The 25,083-nt window shown below is 38.4% G+C and overlaps 1 protein-coding gene across 2 annotated transcripts in view; it reads left to right on the top strand.

The window, feature by feature from the left end:
* The window catches only part of LOC124167131 (furin-like protease 1), a 457,244-nt gene that overhangs the window by 400,997 nt on the left and 31,164 nt on the right, over nt 1-25,083 (top strand). For both annotated transcript variants that reach the window (XM_046544929.1, XM_046544930.1), the window contains exons 2-6: nt 19,790-19,888; nt 21,691-21,816; nt 22,327-22,455; nt 23,745-23,910; nt 24,633-24,805. In XM_046544929.1, coding sequence (XP_046400885.1) covers nt 19,790-19,888; nt 21,691-21,816; nt 22,327-22,455; nt 23,745-23,910; nt 24,633-24,805 — 693 coding nt within the window. The remainder of the gene's footprint in view (nt 1-19,789; nt 19,889-21,690; nt 21,817-22,326; nt 22,456-23,744; nt 23,911-24,632; nt 24,806-25,083) is intronic.

Raw genomic sequence — 25,083 nt, forward strand, 5'->3', positions numbered from 1 at the left:
GGTCAATTCCATCCGTGTGGACGCGGGACAACATCAGTTAACCATTAACTGCATGAATTTCTAAATACGTCCAAAAAGTTTCTTTATATAAAAAGTTCAGAAAAGCTTCAATTACTATATTTTAATAACTTTTTCTGCTATTTTCCAATTTTTAAGGAAACATTTTAATATGTATTACTTATGATGCATTATGGTTATAGGCAACTAAAATATGAAATGGAAAAATATCACAGAGTTGGCAGTTTTCCACAATTATTTTCATTTTACATTCATTGAAAACTTCTCATTGGTGCCCGTACCTTTAGTAATTACATATCGATAGCTTAGTTCTAACAATATGTATATCAAAAATAGCAACTTTTCAGGAGAACAAAAAAAACGATTTTTTATGTACACTGAAATTAAAAACCAAAAATACATAAAACTGAAAAATAAGTATATTTCCAGCAATTTCTCGACGTAAGTGTTGTTAGAATTAGGGACAAAATTTTCTTCACTTCCAAACGGCATTATTAACTCAAACCGGCCTAATTTTGAGGTACGTGTTGTTAGAATTTAGCCATCGATATGTAGAGTGTAGATGTCACTCTGGTAAATCCTTTTACTCATTTCTCATGCGGGGAGCTGACTTCCTTCAACATAAGTAGAAGCTGATCACCTACTTCTTGAACATCTTCTTGAAGCAAGCTAATTTTTGTTGCTTCGTTCTTTAAATAACTTTATTTCAATTGTGTCAAATTTAATCTAGCTTTTATTCTGCGTCTCATTTTCACCTCAGTCTTTAGTTTTCTCCGCAGCTTGGAAAGGATTTATAGGAGGACGGGGTGGAGGGTGCCTTTTGTTCTGGGGTCCCTTTTTCGTCGCTGGGCAACGCGAGCAAACATTCTTCCCTCCATGGGAACGTGGTCGATTTGGTGGATAGTTCTCTTCGGGTGGCGCCGCGGTCGGCTTAGGGGACTGAGTTCCCTCGTGGGAAGGTTCGTATCACCAGTTGTGATAAATTTTGGTAAATACCACCGCCGCATTCCTAGCGAAACGCATCCAGGTACCACAAGGGCATCATTGTTGCGTTGTAAATGAGGGGGGTGGAATTCTGGTTTTAGCCGTATTCACCTCCAACATCAAAGCAGGTTCTTTTTATACATGTTTATTTTACCAGAATACACGGATATACGTGCTCAGAATTCCAAAGGTAATATTTTCACCTACTCCCGCATTATGTCGGAAAATTATAGAAATAATGTCTTTCTTTGCTCTAAAAACTTTATCATTACGTATGTTTCATGTTTTGAGATTGAGTTTCGCATCCCACTGCCAGTTTTGTTTAACAGTGCCAGTTTAAGCGCATTTTAGTTATAAAATCATAAATGATCACCTACTGTCGTCCGGCATTTTTACGGTATTTTATTTACAAAAAACGCACTATTATTTGGAAACCCAAATTACTCATGCTGAATAGTTTAAAATTGAAAATTTCCTTTTGTTAATAGGAACACTTTCGAGTCCTTACAACCTTACGACAGTGCGCAGCGAGAGTAATACTAACATGTTGCGTTCGGGGTAATTATAAAGTTTTCCTCGGGCATCCAAGGTAAGCGTTTTGTGATAAGTCAAAGAAAATGAAGTGAGCTAAATGTGAACATTTTTATCTATAAGTACCCAAAAAGTGATAAATAGTGAGGGGAGGAATTTTTCTCGGTTGAAAAATTAGCAGTGAGAGAAAAATCATCGGGAATTTTGATAAAAGTTATCAATAATGATGAAATCCATTCAACAATATATTATTATTCTCGTATCGTCAGAATATTGAAAAATTAGTGTTAGAATACTGGGATTGATGTAAGTACTGAAGTCTTTCCTTTCCAATGCTAATTCTCTTCACTCGCAATTGTGATTGGCTGTATTTAGTGTTTTAGGGTGTAACTTGCGCCCTAATTCCATTATAATTATTGCCCGAAGTTTCGTGACCGTTCTTGACCGCTTTTTCAGAGGGGACAGTTTCTAATTGACTGTAAATAATTTATATTAGCTCACTGATCATCATCATAACTAGCCAATAATTCTAAGATTTGTTTGACGCAGCTCTCCATTCCTCTCTACTATTAGCTAGCCTTTTCATAGTGACGTATTTCTTCTCTTTTACATCCTATATAACTTTTCATTTGTAACTCATGCGGGGCCGTCCCTTGCCCTTCTTCCCTTCCACCTGTCCTTCTACGATTCTTTTCATCGGGCTATCACGCCTCATAACGTGGCCAGATAAGTCGTCCCGTCTTCTCCTTAAGGTTTTTAGGAGACTTCTCTTTTCTCCCACTCTTCTCAGCACTGCCTCTTTACTTACTCGGTCGATCAATTTTATCTTCATTATTCTTCAATCTATATCTTTATTAGGGCCATATTTTGAATTATTCAACCCGTGACTTCTCCGCTGCTGTCAACGTCCAAGCATCACTAGTGAACAACGCCATTGCAATAAAATCACTTCTAATTTTCTTCATAAATATTATGCCTTCACGATTTCTCAAGATGTGTTATTCGTGTTATTGACACGTTTCGCATACTACCGCTCTTTACTTCTTAATTTGCTGTCAATATCCATCAATGATCATATATCCTTGAAGTACACATTTAACATTTGAACCGTTTATCCCTCGTTGGTGATGGGTATATATTTCGGAGTGCCCGCCCAAGCGCTCAAGTACTCTTCAATCCAGCTCCGATGGTTGCAGCGTGCATAGGGTACGGGCACTACAAGATGTATGGACTTTTGACGTCGATGCTCGGAGAGGCTTTAGGTGCATTCGAAAACAAGTGAACGGGTTCACGCGGAAGGTTTAAGCCCAGCTCTACGGATTCAGGACACGCCTTGTATCTCCTGCTGGTGCTGCAATGCCCTCCACCCACCTAGCATAAATGGGTAGTTGGTTGCAGAGATTTCAGGATTACAATCTTATACTACCTCTTCTCACTTTCTAACGCAGTAAACTCATCAACTTTCACTTATACTGGAAAAGTTATACTTGTCCCTTAAACGTGTAGTGCCTGTTGTCCCCTTAGTCCGTATTAGCTCAATCAATACGGCTGAAAATGTATTTTTACTTACCGGCAGCTAGACCATTACCCAGTATATATTGGGGTCGTATTTGTAGGGAAACGAGCGAAAACGTCAATTCTCGTGTCAACGTCACCCATCATCGTCTTTTTATTACGATTTATTCGGTTGAAATGGGAATGAAGGAACCTGGATATCTTACTGGTTGGGGCAATGGCCCAGAGAGCCGAAGACCCTTGGTTTGATTCCCGGTTTAGGAGAATTTTTCCCATGACTTCTAATGTATCACCAAAGTTAATGTTCAAAATGTATTAGTCCATCCTTCAGTGAAATTTTTCAGATTTGGAAGAGTAGTAGGTCGTGAATATTAAATTAGTATTTGTTAATTTTAAAATCAGTTTCTGTCAAGTTCTGACTGACCCCCATTGCCTTTAGCAAAGGGAGAATCAGGGTGAGGAAATAGGGTTTGTATCTATATAGAGGAGGAGTTTGACTTAATTTTTACATGATCTCAAGTCTCTTGTTGTTGTTAAAAAGAAATTATATCTAAGATATTATTCACTAATATCGGGTAAATATTTTTTTATAAATAATATGCGTATGGAATGAATGGCGATTAATCTTGAGAAAAAAATAAAGCTATTAACGCTGGTATGACTAGCCCTTAATATTCAATCCCTTACTCCAGTGCTGGGCATTTTTCCCAAATTTTATAAACTTCTAGTGGTATTACTTCAGTAAATAGAAAGTTGGAAAAAAGCTGCCATATATTAGACTACCATATAGTGCATTTTATGCAATAACTCATTTAAAGAACATTCTAGGGAGATATCCGACCGTAATATCATGGCGGAAATATTAAAGACGATCTATTTCAAACAAACGTATTGTTACGTTGCCGGCGGTTCTACGAAGTTTTGCGAGGACGTAATATTATTCCATTATCACTCAAAATATTATAATTTAGTACCGCAAAAAAGTTGGAATTTACATGGTTTTTTATGAGTTTTTGCTTATTATTTTACCCGTAAATTCTATTACATACGCTTCTTTGGTGGCAAGATAGCGTCACGATATGGTCTCACCTTTACCGCGAATTCCACTGTCTATGCTCTAGTTATCTACGAATGCGTAAGTGAGAGTTATCACTACCTCCGCATTCCACCCCTAGGGGGTGTTAGTCGTTCGACCTTTCGAAGCGGGCAACCCCCATTCCATCTCTCAGCGAAGGGCAGAGTTAAATGGCGCGATGACTGAGTTGAATGGGACGGAGTTTAAGTGCCACCTCTGATTCTGCGTGCTCAAATGAAGTCCTTTCGCCCTTTTCCATTTATATGTCTATGTATGTATGTACGTATGCATGTGCCCGCCTCCTCGAAGGGTATCCTCATTAAAAAAGGGTCCGAACCCTGTTCCCCCTTTTGCACCCCCTCTTCTTTTTTTGGCCCTAGCCCATGGACAAAGGAGAGGAAGAGAAATGGGATTGGGGAAACCCTTTTTTTTAACCCCTCCTCTTTTCCCGCAAAAAATAAGGAGAATCGGGAATGTAATATAAAAAAGCGTGAATATTCGGACGGCTCTAGCGTGTGACCCTCGATTTCCTGGATTGGCGAGGCATTCCCCATTTTTTTGGTGGGCTTATCAGGGTGCAAAAGGGGTCTTCTTCGGGGTTCGGAAGGGGGTTTCATTTCGGAATCAATTTCCACAGATTTCCAGACGGATAGCGGAGATGAATGTATGCACTATGGTTGGGGCACAAGAAGGGAACTCTCGGCCCAACATTTGCTTTCGTTGAAAATTCAAAATGGAGGTCAAAGGGCGGATTGTCTGTGCACATCATAGAGGTTGTTGGATTGGACGTTTGATTTAGATTTAGAAAGATATTTATTGCTCTAAGACTTAGGTTCTCTTAGGACAAAAACAATTTACAGTCTAAAAATCATAGAGAAAATATAAGCATGGAATAAATTGAAACAGAATCATGAAATGAACTTATTTTTTGTGAGCGATAAACCAACTAGACAATACAACAATGAGATCCATTATACAAAGTTTAGATAAAGAAAAACCATAGACAATGTTTCAAAAAATTATAATTAGTTCCGTCACATAGTAACTATGGGTAACATTACGGCCCATCAAGTACCCATCGATAACTCACAGAGGGCAGAGCCTACGTAGAAGAAGTTTTAGGAACAGCTATAAGTTAGATGATGAAAGAACAATTAACCAAATAAATGTAAAAGATGTACATTTTTCTTCATGTCACCAATAAATTATAATGAGGCAGTAATTAATAACCTACAAACGTTTGCCTTAAGCGATTTGAAAAACCCAATATTTTTTACTTCGTGTGGTAGATTATTCAGGGGATTGGATCCTACGACCTGGAATGATTTCTGCTAAGAAGTTGTACGATGAGCGGGATAGTAGATGAATAGATAGACGGCTTGAGGTGAGATAGACATAGTTAGTGGATAACTATAACAATAGATGAGATGGACATAGTTAGTGGGTAAAAGTGAATCCAGCCAAATCCTGTTTATTCATGTTATCAACATAGTGATCTACTGCATTTGTCGTGCCTCCCGTAAGAGTGCCTGTTGACCAAGCTGTAAACCGAGACTATCGAAACATTCACAAGGTTTATTTGTTAGGTACTCATTTCATCCAGATAACGGGTAAATATTACATTATGCTTGTTATTTACAAAATGTGCATTTCATAATCATAATGGCTTGTAATTAATATTATTATTCGTCTAAGACTTAATGCTTCAGCATCATACTTCGAGAAAGTTATAAATTTTTACTTAATGGAATGATGATAGTTGTGGGGCTAAAACCATCACAAGTTTCGCTTAACTCATATAAAATTTGGTTACCCCATTATATTAGCTTCAGCAAAGAGTACGGCCTTGGATAATTTTTTTTTCGACTGTTAAACGGCCGTAGGTCATTCAATTACCTACGTTATATTTTATGTTTAAACATATATGAATATATAAGGTATTTCCCTGCATCCCGCGACCATACCCTTATGCATGGTTCATGAAACTAATATGAATACTGTGTTTTATTTTTTCTTTGCTTACCTTATTTGGCGGTACCTCTCTGCCCCACCCCCTTTTATCCGCCCCTGCCAACTCCGATTAGATCGGTTTTCAATCGTTTGAAAGCAGGGAACTGCTGCTAATGAATTCTCAGACTCCATTACGCATGCATTGGTGTATTATCAAACCCTATAGCATGTATGCATAGTAGGTATTCAATCGGCCTTATGAAATATGAAAGTCTGTCGAGGATGCAATGGATCTGGGGGGTTGATCCCCTTGTTGCCCCCTTAGTCGATTACCCACCACATGACCACTTCAATTCTTGGGCCCTCGCCACGGCAACCGAACACTCAAAAACGTGTGCAGATCATCGATTGTAAGAAATGTCGGCATGTGTATACGATATGGATTTCAAAACCTGTCCTACTACAATGCTACTCTACACTTTCAAGCAAAGTCCGTAGTGGGGACAGTAAGAGATTATAACGTTATGTAATTCTCTCACAAGCTCTATTTTACGTTCTCATTTTTTTCAGAGGTCGTGTATATAGTTCCTCATTTGTCTGCACACTTTGAAATAGTATTGCAAAGATGAGCTCACGTATGCCATATCAGTAATAATCAATGCCAAGAAGTCCCTTAGGTAAGGTAGGATATTAATTTACGGATATATATGGTGATATATTTTTTTAGTGATTTTAATCTTCTTGGCCCCTCATTTTTTTAGCCAATAGTCCTCTCTTCGAACGAAGCCGATACGACAGCCCGAGTTCAGATTCCTGATATTATTGCTCCCTTACTAGGGGTTCTCTTTGGGCGACACACCCAGGACCCATAAAAGAGAGTTGGACCCCTCCCTATCCATAGCCAGGGAATAATAATGAGGAAGAAGAAGAATGGGTCCCTTGGCACAATCAGTGCTGCCCTCTGGTAGTAGCTTCGCTCCCTTGTTCGTTGGCCCGGCCTCCCCCAGGGCCCGCATGTAAAATATACATTGGCGTGTATATTTATGCATGTATGTATAGATATGAAATGTGTGTCTGCGTCGCCCATCGCGTTTTTGTCGAGACGAGGGCTAATTGTTGTCCGGTCCCCGTCGTAATAATTCAGGAATCGGCCGCGCCGAGGGTAGTGCTGGTGTAACTCCCTAATCAGAATGGCCGCGGCCCTCCTTCACAATGGACGCGTTCGAAAGAATGGAAAGGACCTCATCAATCACGTGGGTCACTGTGCGTATTCGTGGTGCTGAAAAGGAATGGGTTCGTTCGTTCTCGCCCGCAATTATTAAAGCAGGTGATTCGGTGAATGGCTTGGCGGAAAGATAATCAAGGACGCAAAAAATCTCCTTTATTCAACCATCCTCTCGTGCATAATTGTAAAATTAGATTATTACTATTAAATTATTTATCGATTGAGGTAGGTTTCCGTACAGTGCTTAAGCATTCTGGCAGCCTACCCTTCCTTATGTCCTTCCCTCTGCACCTCACTTTAATACTACCTTTCATTGTACTATTCTTATTAAATTATTTTACCGATTAAGGTAGGTTTCCATGTAGTACTTCTGAAGCATTCCAGCAGCCTCCCCTCCCGTATGTACTTCCCTCTTCAACTCACTTTAACACTGCCATTAGTTCTATCTGAAAATCCTTTTATCTTCCTTCCTATCCCTCGTTTACCCAACATTCTACCCTCTAACGCTGTTCTAAATTCGCCTCCCCACTAAGTACTCGCTCCATCCATACCTTCTCTCTCCTCGGTATCTCATCGAGAAGCTGCCTCTCCCCACCCACCATGTCCAGCACTTCGTCTTTCCTCCTCCTCTCCGTCCACTTCACCTTCTTCCACTATTTGTTCTAAGCTCCGTCAGACCACAATCTCTAATCCCTAAGCGTTTTGATTCGGCACTTCTTTATCCCTTACCATGATTCCAGTCTAACCAAACGATCATCAACGGACCGTGGGTTAAGAGTGGGGTTTCTTTTGTTCAACGGGATGATCAATAGCAAGGCAACGGTAAAAAATGTAAGAGGCTCACTTGACTCATCAGCATGAATCCCGCGATCATTTTATTCCGTCCCTCATAACGATAGCTCAAGCGATAGATTTTCAGGGACCAAAGGAATGATCGCTCAATCTATCATTTACTGAACCACACGGTAATTCCCACCGTCCCTTTTTCCATCTCTTTTTTCGTAACTTTCTTTATATGCAACTGCCATTTAATTAATAAACAAGCGTGACGTAACGATTGCTGTTAGCTGACGTGCGTTCCGATTGGCTGATGGACGGTGCAAGCAATGGTTTCAGGGACCGTAAAAGGGACGTGACGAGTGATGAAAAAAGGGATGGGATTGCCATCCCTCGAGCCATCGCGAAAATTATTGCGTGAAACGGTCATTTTTCCGCCATCATTGGAGCGATCGGTCGATCTTTCCCTCGGAAGGGATGAAAAAATGATGCTGTGATTGAGCCTTTAACAATTGAATGATGATACCCCCTTCCCGAGTGACGTCAAGACCTGCGAATTTATATAGTGATGTGAATATTTATTTCAATTAAAATCGAGAATCGAGTTTTAATAGTCAAAGATCAAGGCAGACGAGATCGAGACATGGTCTTCGAGGTTAAAACTTTCGCGGGTACTCGTCGTGTTAAAGAAAAAAACTTTTGGGCTATGTCGCTACGTCAATTTTTTAAGGTGACCCCAACGTTTCCCGGTGGTCGCTTTCTCAATTTGAATAATCGAATAAGTTGAATCTTGGGGAACAGACTCCCTTGAGAAAGCGACCAGCGTCGGTCGGGAAACGATGGGGCTACCAAAAAATTGACGCGGCGACATGGCCCTAAAGTTTTTATTTAACACGATGATCTTCGAGTTTCTATCCAAAATCGATTATTCAACTTCGATCATGAATGTTTCGTTTGTTCTCAGCAACGTCACAATTGACGTATGATAACGTCATCAGTCACACTTTGTGGGAGTATTTTCACTAAGGCTGGTAAGATCGAAAAGGAACTCCCCAACCATTAAGATAGCATCTCATTCAGTTGATCTTTCTTAAACATTTCAGTGAAGACGAATGGTTCCAAGCTGTAATTCCATACTATATGAATTGTATTTTACGTGGGAAAATACGCAAAATTGCGATGAAAAGGATAGTGAATTTTGTGGTGGTAAATTCCCCTGTGGTATCCAAGTAATCTTCCAAGACGCAATTTCATCCGAATTTAATGAGCCGAGAGGAAAAAAAATGAATTGCCTGATTTCCTAGATAAGTAAATGGGCCGCAATTCTGGAGGTCCCTCTCAAGATGCGCAATTCATAGGCTTCACCTGAAGAAGGGCTATAAACATTCGTTTGTTTAGAGGTCAGTGTGCGTGGCCTCGGAAATTGATTTATCATCGCCGATCGACCTATCTGGCATTCGATCAGTCAATATTCGAGCTGGGCGATGATCTTGGATGCGTGCTATATTAACGCCGCCTTAATTAGCGTGCATCGATTGATGCCTTTCGAGAGATAAGCCCTTACCAGGCGACGAGGGGTTGTGAAAACAACTCAATCGGAGATTGTAATCATGACGAATGCCTTCGCATTGCGAGCGGAGTTCACTCACGTTGAGGTATCGACAGCGGAGATATTACGAATGGGATGGCAGTCGCAAATGAATAGTATCGATAGAAGAGGTCACATCAATAGATCACGCGTGAATCCCTGATTTTGAACATGATGACAAGGGATATTTGATGGTAGTATTCATGTGGGATTTATGGAGATTTTAAAGGGAATGCCGCTGTCGTGTATTGTTTGGGAAACATTTATATGGAAAATTTATTCTTCTTAAAAAACTTTAATGGTGACATATCGTCCGCATCATACGCATGGACCATTGAAGTTAAGCGAAATAGAAAGCTGGTCGGTGTACATAGCGCACGTGAGCTGTTGGAGCCACACTGACGACCGTCTGGGCTCACCTAACATGGTCGAATCCTATATGTTTAAAATGCGCTAATGTCGAGTAATTAATTTATTTTATTTGGATTAAATCCAAAAACATCTTACATTGGATTTGTGAAAGAAGGGTTGAATAATAAACTCCAATTACAACTACAACAAGCATGCATTAAATACACACAGATATAAGGTATTATTTCACTCAAACAGCCACCTCATTCACTCTTTTGTAACTTAGGGAAAAGGAATAGGGATTTAGAGCAGAAGTCTTCTAATAGTAGTCGTATATTACGAAATTGATCATGTTACATGTGAACAGAGGAAGTCTTGATGGAATTGTAGGTAAGAGGTTGACTGTTGGTAAGAGATCTCTGTGTCAGTGATAAACGGTGGTGTGGTAGATGGAAAAGATACGAGCTCCGTGTTTTACGGGAAGCGATTTGGAGTGAACTATTCTAGGGAACCAAACTGATTGTTGACGAGTTGACTTTGAGGAAGTGCATGGATAGTGATAATTGAAACATCAGTAGTATTTTTCCACACTTCTTTATTCTTTCTAGACCGGTTTCAATGCTTACGCATCATTATCAAGAGTTGTCTAACCTAAGGAGCAGCAAGCATGGTATTCATATTGAGGGTAGGTGTAGGTGGGGTCCTATTCAAGATATGCGCAATTACTTAGCGTCACTTTGGTTGAGGGTATCACCAACCCATTATTTTGGTTTCAGAGGTATTTTCGTACCTTTGATATTGGGACATGCCAATTAGAAGATGGTCATTAGCTGTGAAAATTCATTTTTGTGGCGTATTTTATTGAAATAAATTTTAGTGTTTATTTTTTACTACTCGTTATCTCATTTTTATCATCGATAAAGACTGGAGTTGAATGCATATTTTTAACAACTTTCAAGTGGCCTGAAACTGTGGAAAATATGTACTTTGTTTTGAAATCTTATAGTCTTACTTCCTTCCCCACGTAATAAGATGTATAATTTCACATTCCCAGGCATTTTTGAGACCCCTGTTGACCCGATACCAAAACTAAATTGCCTCATTTCTCGGAATTATTTTATGAATACAGCAAATGTGTTCTTCTAAAGGCTCAGGTGGCTCCTGGTTCGAAATTGAGGCCGCGACCCGAAAAAAGAGAGCTACCCTTGTTGTGAGATTCGATTGCAGCGCCATGAGGCTAATTGGGGCGCACACGGGAATATGCCGGGATAAACAAGTGAACCGTCAGGCGCGTCCTCCCTCTCTTTTGTTCGCCTTCGCTGACTGCTGTTTTAGCTTCTTTCAATTATTTTTTTTGTTCCCTCCTTTTTTATTTCTTTCTGTTATTCTCGGGCGAGATTTTTCGGCGCGCAAAATACGTTAATGGCCTCCATTTATCTGCCGCTGCGCTGCATTCACTTGTTCGCCAACCAAACGAGATGGAAACGTTATATTCCCAGTTTTGGATTTGGGTGATGCGATTATGTTTTGGCAAACGAGTTATTTAGGCCTTGCCAAGAGTATAAATTGGTGAGGAAGAACGATTTTTGGCTTTTTCGCGGGCGGTCATGATTGAATAACCGAAACCACGCCATGTACCCCCCACCTCTCCTCATCATGGATTGGCCGATTCATCGATATAACTGTTGGAATCGTATCGGAAAGTTTTTTATTGCTAGTGCATGCACACATTTCAATTTCAATTCCGAAATTGTAATTGATGAAAGAATTCGGTACATGGATAAGAAAATTTTTATGACGAAAATAGCCTTCTTCATTCTGCCATCATCTCTTGACTGTAAAGTATTAAAAAAAACGCGAAAGTTATTGTCCTTTTGTCTTGAGTCCGTGACGTCATCGCAGTTCCTCACAGGTTCATCGCCTCGTTCAGAAAAACCGCTTATTTAAGGCGGGATTCTTTCTAAAAAAAGTAAACGACGACAAACCGTGGCTTATGATAAGAGGTCGAGGGTTTGGGCAGAAGCGGTGATCCCCTCTGGAGGAGTTCTTGACGTCATTACCTATCTGCGAAAAGGTTAAGGCCGTCGAATTTTCGCCGCGGAAAGCTCAATAAGCAGGCGGCGAGTGAAAAACGTGTCTCCCTTTTTTTTGGGGAGCATGGTAGCCTAGTGGGTAGAGCTCTTAGCCTATGATCTAGGTGAAGCCTTCGGATAACCCAAAAAAAAAAATCCTAGAAGTGCGAGGAGGCCCAGAGAAAGGAACTTGCTCCCTTACCTTGAATGTATGCATTCACACGCCTGTGACTTAGTCTGGGAGGAGCTCTACCCTCACCTTTCCGTACGAACCAAACTGCTGGTAGAAACATTGATTGAGTGACGGACGCTGATTTTGGATGTGTGAAATTGTTTTCCAAACTCTATCACAAACGACTGTTTTAAAAAATGGCGAACGAGCGCATTAAAGAGGTCGCGAAAATTCTTAGTCGCGGTTTGCCGTCGTTTACCTTTTTTTATTGCCGAGACTAACTATTAGCAGCAGCATCCGAGAAGAAGAAAACAAGACCAAGATGATGGATAGGAAGAAGAGTGATGTGACAAATATAAGGTCATGGGATTTCAGGACAATTAAGAATGCTGTCATTGCATGAAATGTTAAGAACAAGATGGAGTTTGGGGAATACAATCAATTAATGAAAGTGCGCTGAATAGGGTTGTTCACCATATTTTTTTATTTAAGAAATCGAAAGATCGTGCTTCAGAAGGAGCAATGACAATAATATTATGCTATTTTCTTCATTGTACATGTTTAGAGAAGGCTTTAAACAGTGACAAATTTTACGTTACGCCAAAAAGCCCTACTTCCATCTTGAATTGATGTGTGACGTCACAAGCCTGTAGATGCCCTACTGCAGTGTTGTTTAAGTGGCTCAGCAGGGTTATTCCACTTTTTTTCAAGATCTCCAGCGTCTGCCGCCAGATCAGTGTTTAAAGAAAATCCAAATTTATCCTTTAATAAGAGTAATAATAAGCAAAATTACCCTTACTTGTACATATTTATTGCTCGTCATATCATAATAGCACTAAAACGTACACATTTCACGAGTTGTCTTTTTGATACATATAATCAGTATATTCCGAATCAACTGTTTCAATGAAAAACTTGACTCACAATAAATATAAAACACTAATAAAACATGATAATCGGTTTTCCAATCACTCTACACACGCTAAAAGAATTTGCACTCCTTGAAGTTCGAAAGATTCTCCACACCTCACTTCTCACTCATCACTAACGACTTAGAATCAGTTTACGTTATTTCACATTGACATTTCGAGGACAATGAAATGAATAGGCTGAAACAAATAGCTAAATCGGTTATTGTAACATCAAAAAACTTCGAATTTCACTATTACTCTTACCCGTACTCTTACCGTAACCAAAATATGATCAAAACAAAAACAAACAACAGCGCAACGAAATTCGTGAAATGTAAACACTCGTGAATGCTCAAAATTAATAGGTAATAAAATCAAACGGAACTTAGAAGCGAACAAACGATTGGAAATTAATATGCGTTCGATGTATCCCTAAAGCACAACTAGATCAAATATGAAACATATCCCCTAGGCAATAGTTAGATACCTTAGATCGAAATGTATAGGGTTGATTGAACTAGCATGGAAGAAATAAATAATTTCGTCGAAGCAGTTACATTCACAACTCACTTCACTCTTTACTTCATCGTCTATATGCAATCATTCACTTAGGGGTACATTAAGGGCACAAATTGTGTTCACTTGCACTAGAGGCACAATGAAAGTTCACTGCACGTAGTTTCCTAGCAAATGCAGCTATACAAAACTTTCAATTCCTGTCAACGCTACATACGTTGCCTGCCTAACTTGAAGAATGGATTTCATGTCGCCTTGATCCATCCGGAAGCTTCATGCACAACATAGGCCATTTCAAAATAAGGAAAAACCTTGGCAAATGTCCAGTCGGCATGCAGAGTGCTCAGCTTGGCATCGAGCGATCGAGGGTACAGGCCAGCCGTACAGGCTTGTTTCGTCATCACCTCTATTTCAAGATGGCCGACCGTTTTTGGCGGCGTTTAAAATTGTTCGAATTTTGATTGCTAATAATTCCATCATTACTTTTTCAACGCATCTGTCATTCATCCCAATCGAAATGAAATTACATCAGAAGTGATATACATTCGTTTTTTTAGACCGTTCTGATAGGCTTGAACAACCCTATTCGCTTTGTTGATGGACTCCCGGTGTCGCTCTAACAATCTATAAACAATGTTGTGAATGAAATCAGCTTATCAGCGGTCTCGGTGAGGGAATTGAAGAAGTCACGTTACTTCAGAATTTCAATCTCAACAGTTGTTGACCGACTGCCAAACCAACTGCCTGAGCGAATAGTCTTCGCTCTCTCCCAGGTCTTAATTATGAGGTATAGATTCGAGAGTGGTTATCAAGCTTATTTTCCTATTGAAGAGAAGGTATGAACCCAGTGTAAGTGGGGATACATAAATTACTTAATAACGAGTTTTTGGTCCCTTGGTGAGATGTCGTGAGATTTGGCGCAACCCCCACCCTCCGCCAATCTCGAGCAGTCTTCATTATGCGTATATTTGGTGTAAATACGCCAACATGAACTTGATTGCGTTGGATTGGTTTAAAAGATAGAATTTGCTGCATTAATTCTACTTTTTACGAATTTAAGCTCTCCCATTGGCGGCATTCCGTGAGTTTTTGCTCGACCCCCTCACCTTTATCTTACGGCATTTTTGTTGCATAAGTAATCTGTTCCTGGTTGTTTTAGATTTAAAAAATAATTTGCTTTTTTATTTCGACGCAATCCTAGTTATGGTTAGTATATGAGGCTGCTTAGAACTTAGTGTATAATCGAGTTTTTTCCCTTTCTCTTGACCTCGGTTTTTAATTTTAATGAGTATTTTGGAGTGTAGGTCTATAAGAACTAAATGCAGATATTTTGGCCAAAGTGTCGGTATATTTTTTACCTTCTTCAGGGATTTTTTTGGAATGGGTAAGATTTTTTTTAGGAATGAAAGTGTAATATTATTTCATATTCTATGGTAACAAGTCAAATACATTGCAAAAAAAGCCGCGGAGAAGGTATAAAAACACATCGAGATGTTGGCCAAACATTTTTCATTTAATTCATAACCCATTATAACCCAATGTTGCTTCTAAGCAACATAAAAAAATGCATACATTTTCAGCTCTATTTGAGAAATATCTAAACAACGTATCATTTTGTGGTGTAAATTTTAATAGCGAAATATTTGGCTTTCACGATAGTTTTGATTATGTGCAAAATTTTCAAGTTTTCAAAGTGAGAACTATAGAAATTTGATTTCCCCCAGAATCAGCTCTAGGTTAGAAGGGGTGAAAGACCTACACACCAGACATACACTTCAAGACACTAATCAACGTTAGTGTATAATCGCTACGAGAATATCGAGCGATAAATATTTTTTGAAATTTCACTAAAAATAAAAATAATTTCCTGATTTTTTTCGACACCATCCCTATTCCCCACATTAGATTGAGTGAAATTCAGCTAACTTCAGATTCCGTTCCTTCTCTTAACGCCACGCGTAATTAACGGACACCCCTTTAGCAGGAAGATGGAAACCTCGAAATGTACTCTCGAACACCATAATACGTACATACCTTCGTTTTCTTTCGTTCTCGACTTGAATAGAGTTCGTCTTGAAGGAAATCTTCGTAGGCGTGTTAAGATGTGTTCAGGAAACATCGCTAGTCAGTCGGACTCAAGAATTTAGTCCCTGCTGTAGTTTAATCTTTCGTGGGTTGTAGGGGAATGAATACGTTTCCGAGAGTGCTGACGCCATTAGATTGCGGGCGGTCACGGAAGCTGTCACTTCGCTCATCAGCCATATTTTAGCTCTTTTCCCGTGACCTCGAATATTTCGCGGAAATGTGCTGTTGTGTACGTTGGTCATCATTCCTCAGGTCCTTGAAATCGCTCATCTGAAACGAGTTCCCGTCTCGCTGCTCCGGTCGCTTATTTCGCCGATATTCAGGAATCCTCACTTCGGGGATTAACGAATTCTTTTCGTGCTCTAACTTGCGATGTGAAACTACTGGTTACGAGCGTGCTGCGCCCGCTCCCAGCGAGCTTCCCCCGCTCTTTTCAATGCAGGTCCAGAGAGGGATAGGCGCGTTTCTAATTTTAAAATGTAGAAAAAAAGGCAGGGTCTTATGTACAAATTTAATTGGAATGTTCACGTACAAATTGAGGTCAGAGGACCTCTTCAAACACAACATTGGAAGTAATTACACTATCCTCTGTTAAACGCACATGATGACTCATGCTTACGTATCAACAGGAGACTTGAATGCGGAATCAGCCGCATTTTGATAAAAGTTATTTAAAGAATGCGAGATATTGTTGCAAATGAACAAATGTATCAGTTTGTGCGCCGTTAACGTCAGGAATATTTACAGGTTTTTGTTTTTTATTTTGTTTTTTTAAATTATTTATAAACCAATTTTAGGACACAATAGCAATATTTAGAAAGTAAGTTACCTGATAAATTCTGAGCATTTTGGTACCTCATTAGTAGAGTTTGGTTGCGTATAAGTTGAGAAAAAGGTATCTATACAGTAGAAATAATATAGAAGATGCTTGATATTTTGCTAATATATGCCTTATTCCCAGAAATGGATGAATATTAATACTGAACTGCGTGTAAGTTTGTCGATGAAGACAATATTCATAAAGAGAGGCCATGTATAAATTAGTTATATACGCTAACCTACGGGTCATTATTCTTTGTTTTAAGTATTAATGTTAAAATAGTTGTAAATTTATTGGTACGTAAACTTCATTGGAGAGAATTAATATTTATGTTAACCTCTCATACACTCGACATCATTCGTCAAAAAGGGAGAATATTGTTTTTAACGTGCGTAAAGTTCGCCAATATTAAAATTATTCCTCGGTGCGGCAAAATTTTTTTTTTATATTTACAACGCTGGGACTGTGGATAACGTTGTGGCTATTGTGGAAAGAAGAGAACCGTGGGTCTCAAGATAAGGGGCACAAATACATGTCTCTCGCTCAACGAACATTAAAATTTTACGCGTACAACCAGCAAAGAAAGTGAGGCGATCATGAATGGAAAAGAGCTTATGAGAAGATCTTTTATGAGCAATGGAAGTGAAGGCTTTTGAAGATTATCATATTGAGTGTAACGCTTTACAGTTGGTAAACGTGGACTTTGACGAAGGAGGAAAAGAAAAGAGTAGAAGCGTTCAAATATTAAAATTTAATATATTTACTTGAGAGTTACCTCATTTCCAGAAGACATCGTCTGGCTATCAGCGGAAAAGTCGATTTATGTTTAAATCGAGTTTTAAATGCCAAAAATCGAGGAAATCGATATCGAGCATTGATTTTCGAGTTCCGATCCAAACTCGATTTTTCAACTTCGAACTTGACCATTTCGTTTTATTTCTGCTATGTCACCATCGGTCTATGATAACATCATCCGTGTCATGCGAAAGACTTAGATAGCCTATGGCCGGTAAAATTGGAAAGACACGCCTTATATAATCAAGACAGCATCTCAATCTCTTGATTCTTCTCAAAAATTTTGGTGAAGCCGAATGGCTCCTAGCGTTGATACGAAGACTTAATGTGTGTGCATTTGTAAATCTGAATTACTTACACTTCACGCATGCATCCAAAGTTGATTTTTTTTTCTACATCTCAATTGTGTATTCCGAGTTTTTTTCCGAATGTATAATAAAATTGTTTTCGCACAAACCTAACAATTTGTTTTGGTTGTACAAGCTTTGTACAAAAATATTTTTTAAATAACTGTCGATTTTACGATCTTTCGGTTCAAATTTTGATTTTTGTAGAACAGTCGAACTTTTTTTTCGATTAAAAATCGATTACTTGAAGGATCCATTTTGACCGACATTTTCCATCACTATGTCTGGCCGCACCGCAAATTTTCTCACTTAGAGACAAACAAAAGGAGTTGGTATAATATTTCACTAAGAAGGTTTATATTAATTTTTCCTTGGGTTTTGTTAAGTTTTTAATGGTATTTTGGCGGACAAAAATCAGGATTAGCGTAAATTTCGTTGCATCGTGACCCGAAAACGTTCCTTGTCCAAACTTTCTTCCACAGTGACTGGTGATTTAATGACGCCTGTCATTTAGAGCATGTAAAGAAGTGCTGAAAAAGTTAATTTCTTGAAATTTGAATTTAAATATCTAAGTAACGTTTTCAAAGTTTGCCGTTCTACTGAACATCATGAAATTGGAGCAAATGATTTCCTCGGTCAGCTGACTGAGAGAAAATAATTGTGAATGAATTTAACATGGTTAAAAATAATGCATATGGCCATTAATTTAAGCGTTTTAAGAGTTTTTTTTTACCAAATTTTGAATAATATCCAAGCTGTGGCGATGCAAGATATCAAATAGGTTAATGATAATGATTATTTTTTAATTTTATGAGACCGAAAGCCGAAAGAAACCTTTAATATCTTTCCTCAATCGACAACCGAATTCCTAAATTGGCGGGTCCAGTCGTGGATGAGAAGGAAAACTATATAGTGTCGCCATCTCTCGAGGAGTCACTCAGTCGTAACGCCACGCGGTCGATGCGGCAGATAGGAGAACTTTGTCCGTGATGTCGGAGCGCACCGAATCTCGAAATTTTTTGATCGTGTTAAAAATTACCATTATTCCGTTTTATCGGTGCATCGGTTTGAAATTCATCCTATTTATTATTCAACATAACTTTTGGAAGCTCCATATCGCCCTGCTTATTCAAAATGTCATATGTCGTTGTAATAGTGGATTCACTGCAAAAATAAGTAGGTAAGTTATGTTGTTTTGTATCCGAATAGCTTGAAAATATTAGGAAATAACTCTGAGGGATAAGATTTTGAGTTAAATTTTTTTCTGGCCGTTGCGTAACCGTACTACATGATATTTCGTTTTTCTATAGTTTTCCAGGATGAACAATCCCTACTGAAATTAACTTCACGAAGTAGGCATAAGAATTTGACATAATCAATAAATATAAGATTGGTTGGGAATTTTAGGAGTTTTCAATTCTTTTTTATTGTTATTCCATAAGGAATTATGGAATTGGTCTGTTTGAGTGTGTTTTGTTAAACCTTGGGTGCTGTGGCTAAAGCTTATAAAATAAAATCATTTGAGGAAATTCTCATCTGTTCATGATTGTAAATTTTTATTCTCTTTCAACAAAATCCTCCCAGACTGAAAGTTGACAATATCCTTTCAGTGGGAAAATATTCACTTTGCAAATTCCTGATATTTTGTGACATAAGGTATATTAAAGTGTGCATCAAATTCAAAGAAAGAAGTGAATACTGGATGTTGGTTGGTACTGATATCTTTCTGACTGTGGTCAATCCCATAATTCCTTCCACCTCACGAATGTAATGTATTTTATTTATATTTTCATGTATCATAAACTTTAAAAATCTCTTTACATATAAAAATTATGACACTTTAGCTGTCTACAGTTATTGGCGGTGATAGAAACTGTTGAAAACTATATAATAATATAAAGACTATAGCCTGAGAGGCAGATACACATAAAATTGCAAATATTGTCCCCAGTGGTGTCCCAATTTTTTAGTACATACTGCTCCAATAATTATAAAGTGTGTTTATATTCTGCCATTCATTGTACTCAAAGTCATCCTTTGTTTTGCCTTTGTTGCAGATTGTTGATGATGTTTACCACTTCCATCACAATGATGTTGCCAGGCGGTCGGTGGACCCAAGCGAGGAGCATCATGGGAGGCTGACGTCAGAGCCAAACGTAAGCACTGATCAATGCTGAGACTAGTTTGAGGAAGATATTTATCCTTGTGAAAGTAACTACCAAAATAATTTTCTTTCGAGAATTATTATTGGTTTAAATAATGAACATTAAAACCTTGTTGTAGAGGTCAAGTCATACCTCAGGCATAAGTATTAGTAATTATTGTTATGAACCTTTCAAATGCCAGCTAGCCTATCTATCTGCACAATGGGGTATGCACAAAGAATGCTTAGGGCAAGTCTATTTGCTAGATTTTTTTCAATTAACTATAAAATTAATTGTTTTAACACTTTCATGAGCATTAGAACTGTAAGTAAATAATATTAGATTCAACACAGTCAATTGGAATTCATGTAACATTCTTTTTGTTTGTAAAATTGTACAGATTAGTCAAAAAAAGCCCAGGTAGATTCTTTGCATATACCAGATAAAAGAGACTGGTTCTACAAGAGTTCATCATAGCATTCATCAATTGCTAATAATATTAAGATTAATTTGATGCTGCTCTAACCTGTGGATTCAATTTTCCTTCTCACTAATCTTTTCACGCCTAAGAATTTCTTCTCTTTCACTTCCTTCTTCATCTTTTTCCGCATAATTTATCCTTCCTTTTCTCTTCTTGCCATCGATTTGCCCCTCAACGATTGTATTTACAAGGCCATCATGCTTCCTGATATGGCCTATTATGTTGTTTTGCCTCCTTATTAAGGTTTTCATGAGTCTCCTCTTCCCCCCTACTCTTTTCGGACTTCCTCATTACTCACTTGTTTGATTATTTTGATTTTATTCATGCTTCTGTAGAACAACATATTCAATGCCTGCTCCCTTGCTTTCTGAGATGCTGTCATCGTTGATGCCTCACTGCCATTACAAAGCTTACTCCAGATTAATTGCTCCAATTAAGTTCTGATAAATTGTTTCCTTACTTCTACACTGAGTTCCTCCCTAATGGGGAATGCATTCTTTGTCTAGGCTTTTGTACTTATTATTTCTTTCGTGCTTCTTCCATCACTGGTTATTCTGCATCACGAATAATACAAATCAATCACCTCTTCCGGTTTTTTGTTTCCTTATTTAAATGTTTGTCTTGACTTCTTTTCTGCTTATTACTAAAGCTATCATAATATGTAGTTGACGTGATATTCACAATTCCAACCAATCACCTGTAATCTGAATATAATGAAAATTTGGTAATGCCATTTAAGCCTAGTTAAATTATCCCGTTCCCATGAGCCAAACCGAAAAACTTATTTATACCTGTGATGAAGTCTTCAACGTTATGCCCATCAGAGTCTGTCTTTTTTATTTCACAATTGAAGCCGTAGAGCTCACCTTCCCTGTTCAACCATTACGTTGTTCTACCATGTCTCACTGAATACAGTGGATTCGGGGGTCCCAGGGCGGGCCCCGCAAAGGATACGCTCTCGAGGGCCGGGAACCAAGTTCCGAGACTTAGGTATAAGCCCGTGCCACTTCGAGAGGGGGAGGACAGAGGAAGGATAAGGATGGGAGGTATCGCCGCGATGAGAGCCCGACGACACCTCCATTGGAAGGATAGGGAATGAAGGGAGGGGACGAGGAATCCCGCACCGTCACAGAGGCGGGCGGGTCCTACTACTAACGAAACCAAGCGTACGCAATTAATTTTCTACCGATCCTAGTGGATTTTCCTATGAGGAAGAAAAATCCATCGATCGAATCGGTAGATATCTCACTGAATACAGTCGAACCTAATTTATGGTGTTTAACTGATTAATGGATTTTTCTAAGAGATATTGATTATCTTTTGTCTTTTTTAGGTGAAGTGGGCCCAACAGCAGGTGATCAAGAAGCGAGTCAAGAGGGACTTCATGCCATTTCGCCCGAGGTCGTCTCCTAGGCCTTTTCTGCCCAACGACCCCAGATGGCCTCAGATGTGGTACCTGGTGAGTGCAGTGTGGATAATATTCATATTAACCCTTTTAGTGCTATCCTTTTTCCCAAGGTACAGTCGAAAAATGCGGAGGGGATTTTAATAGAATGTAGCAACTAAGAAAAATAAGCATTATATTGTTAATTTTTTAGATATCTTTAAGCAGTTTTTTTTATTAATGAAATTAAATTGGAAAATAATCACAAAATTTTTATAAGTTTACTGATATATAGGTTTTTTTAATTTCAATGTCCTCAAATTTAACAACTGCGTGAAAGCCGATATATCGGCACGCCGCATTTTTCAGCCGAGCGGTAAAAGCCGATATATCGGCGTGCTGCACTAAAAGGGTTAAAAAAATACAATGTACTCGGACTAATTGTATTTCAAAATGGTTGACATTTAATGGCCAAGAGAGATTTTTACGCAAGTATTTATACTGCCAAAATTCTGCTTTGTCGCAGAAGAGCTGAGTCTGTCTGTGTATGCTAAATGTGAAATGAGAGTCTGCTATTTGTTTCAGAATCGAGGTGGCGGACTGGACATGAACGTGAAGCCAGCATGGCAGGAGGGGGTGACGGGAAGGGGTGTGGTTGTCACAATCCTTGATGACGGCCTGGAGAAGGACCATCCTGACCTCTTCAGGAATTACGTTAGTAGACACTTTTACTGTTCCAAAGAGTCCATCAATTCCACCAAGAAATTGTCTTGAAAATCATCCTTTGTTTGACATGTTTCTCAGTTGAATATTTGTGTATAGTTAATTAAAATGAAAGAGCATCAGTCTTCATTTCGGTCTCAGTTCTTTTTGATCAGGGGCGCAGCTAGGAATTAAGGCTGGGGGGGGGTTTAGGTGCAACTAATACCGGGGTGTGTGTGGGTGTGGAATACCCACCAGGATAAGCGGTAGTAGGTGCGAGATTAGTAAATTGCGGAATTTTAAGATACACGGTTCAAAATGGTGAGTTATATGGCTTTCTGAGGGATATTTTATTAATTCTTACACTATTATATTAGTAATATCAATCCAATTAAGTAAAATGGATTAAACTTAAAAATTTCTCTGAGCTCTGGGGGGGTTTCAACCCCCAAAACCCCCCCTCGCTGCACCACTGTTTTTGATGGGATAGAAATTTATCACTACATATTTATCTGTTAGTTTTTTTTCATCGCCTCGACCTATATGTTTAAAGTTGATAAAAAAATCCAATTCTTCGTAAAAAAAATGGTGTATGAAACTACCGAATAGCTGGCAAAAATTTTCATTGAAATTCTTCGAGACCTACCTATATTCCCAGACACTAATCAACGGTATTTGTATATATTTTATTCCCCAATAATTAATTTGTATGTTTGGATCAGGAATTTGTGGTGCTTAACTTATTTTTGTTGTTTTGTATAATATATGCATGTAATAATATGCAAGTAATTTAAATAGGTGGAGAAGTTAAGGAGGCTGGGGATAGGGATGTGGAAGATATCCTTCCTCTCCTTTCAAAGAAATTGTATAAATTCTGCGACCATCGTTACTTATGGACCTGATGATGTCACCTTTGCAAAGAAACTGGTTGAATAGAATGAAAATGTGTGGCAAAAGGAAACAAATCTTTTTAATCTATTAGAATGGATTTCCACTAACAAGGGGCACTCCCAATCTGTGCTCTGCAGATTTTAATCAAAGTTAGTACAATGTTAGTACAAAGTTAGTACAAAGGTGGTGTTTGGTAATAGTATTGATATTATTTCGTCAAACAAAGAAGAGTCATCTACACCCAAAAAGGATATTATCTTAGAGAAATAGCTGTCCTTACTACTACAATTTTGTAAAATTTATTATTAATGCATAAAAGCATATAATGAAATGAATCACTATCATTAATAGTATCAAGGGAGTGCATTGACTTTAGCTTGCCTCATTTCCTTTGTTGTATTTTCTGTTAGGATCCTGAGGCCAGCTTTGACGTAAACAACCATGATGAAGACCCCATGCCGCGGTATGATCTGATTGACTCTAATCGCCATGGCACAAGGTGTGCAGGCGAGGTGGCGGCCACTGCCAACAACTCTATCTGTGCTGTGGGTGTGGCATTTGGTGCTGGTGTTGGAGGTAAGGGATTGGTGTGCCATGGCACTAACTCATTACAAATTGTATAAAAATGTGGCCATACATTTTATTTTGATGTTTTTTCCCAAGTACATATGTAAATGAATTTATGTATTTTGTAAATGTAAATGTTCACATTTTTAATGCATCATGAAAGATTATTTTGTGAGAAGTGATAAGATGGTAGACTTAATAAATTCTATGTAGTATAAAATGATAATACTTCCCAAGCTCTCATATTTGATACAACTTCAGTTATCTTGAGTAATATGTACCTCTTATTAAGTGTAAGACATTTACCCGCTATATGTAGAAATTTTGTTTTTCATATTCAAGGCTGTACAAAAAGATAATATGAAGGTACAACAAACAAAATTTAAAAATTCTGAGTATCAAGCTCTGTTAAAAACTCTTAAGCCATATTTCCTAGATCCTCTCATCTAAATCTGATAACAACAGTGAACACACTTAAAATAAAGATCTTGCACCATCATGAAAATTGTCAACTGTCAATAAATGGCAAAAGATAATAACAAGCAATGAGCAAACAGTAACAATAATCAAAAATTGATAGTTTACAATGTGCTTTGAAAGGCTGGCTGATTTTAAATACATCTTCCATTGCTGTTGCATTATTCATTCAGCCCTTCAAACACAGCAACTTTTACAATGACCCCAACCAAAATTTCTTCATATTTCAAACAATAACAATTGAATTTTGTCAGGTGTGAGAATGTTGGATGGTGATGTGACTGATGCTGTTGAGGCTCGTTCGTTGAGTCTGAATCCGCAGCATGTGGACATCTACAGTGCATCTTGGGGCCCAGACGACGACGGCAAGACAGTGGACGGCCCAGGTGAACTGGCAACAAGGGCATTTATGGAAGGAGTCACCAAGGTTGGTGGATGATTGATTTCATATTTAGCTCATCATTTTCATGATAGTTCAAAAGCAGAGCCATCAAAGAACGTGGAACGACTCAAAATTTCAGCATATTATGATAGCAATACCTTTGTGTTAACATATAAGAAAAAATTGTGCTGTGAAAAGTTCTGTATCTAATCAAGCTTCTAATCAATCCGTATGTGGATTTTCCTAGGCTATTAAATCCTCCCTGCATATAGGTATGATTTCAAAGAATATTCCTAAGGCAACAATAATGCAATCTTTGAAAA

This window comes from Ischnura elegans, chromosome 10 (assembly GCF_921293095.1).
Source record: "Ischnura elegans chromosome 10, ioIscEleg1.1, whole genome shotgun sequence".
In the NCBI taxonomy this organism is placed as follows: Eukaryota; Metazoa; Arthropoda; class Insecta; order Odonata; family Coenagrionidae; genus Ischnura; species Ischnura elegans.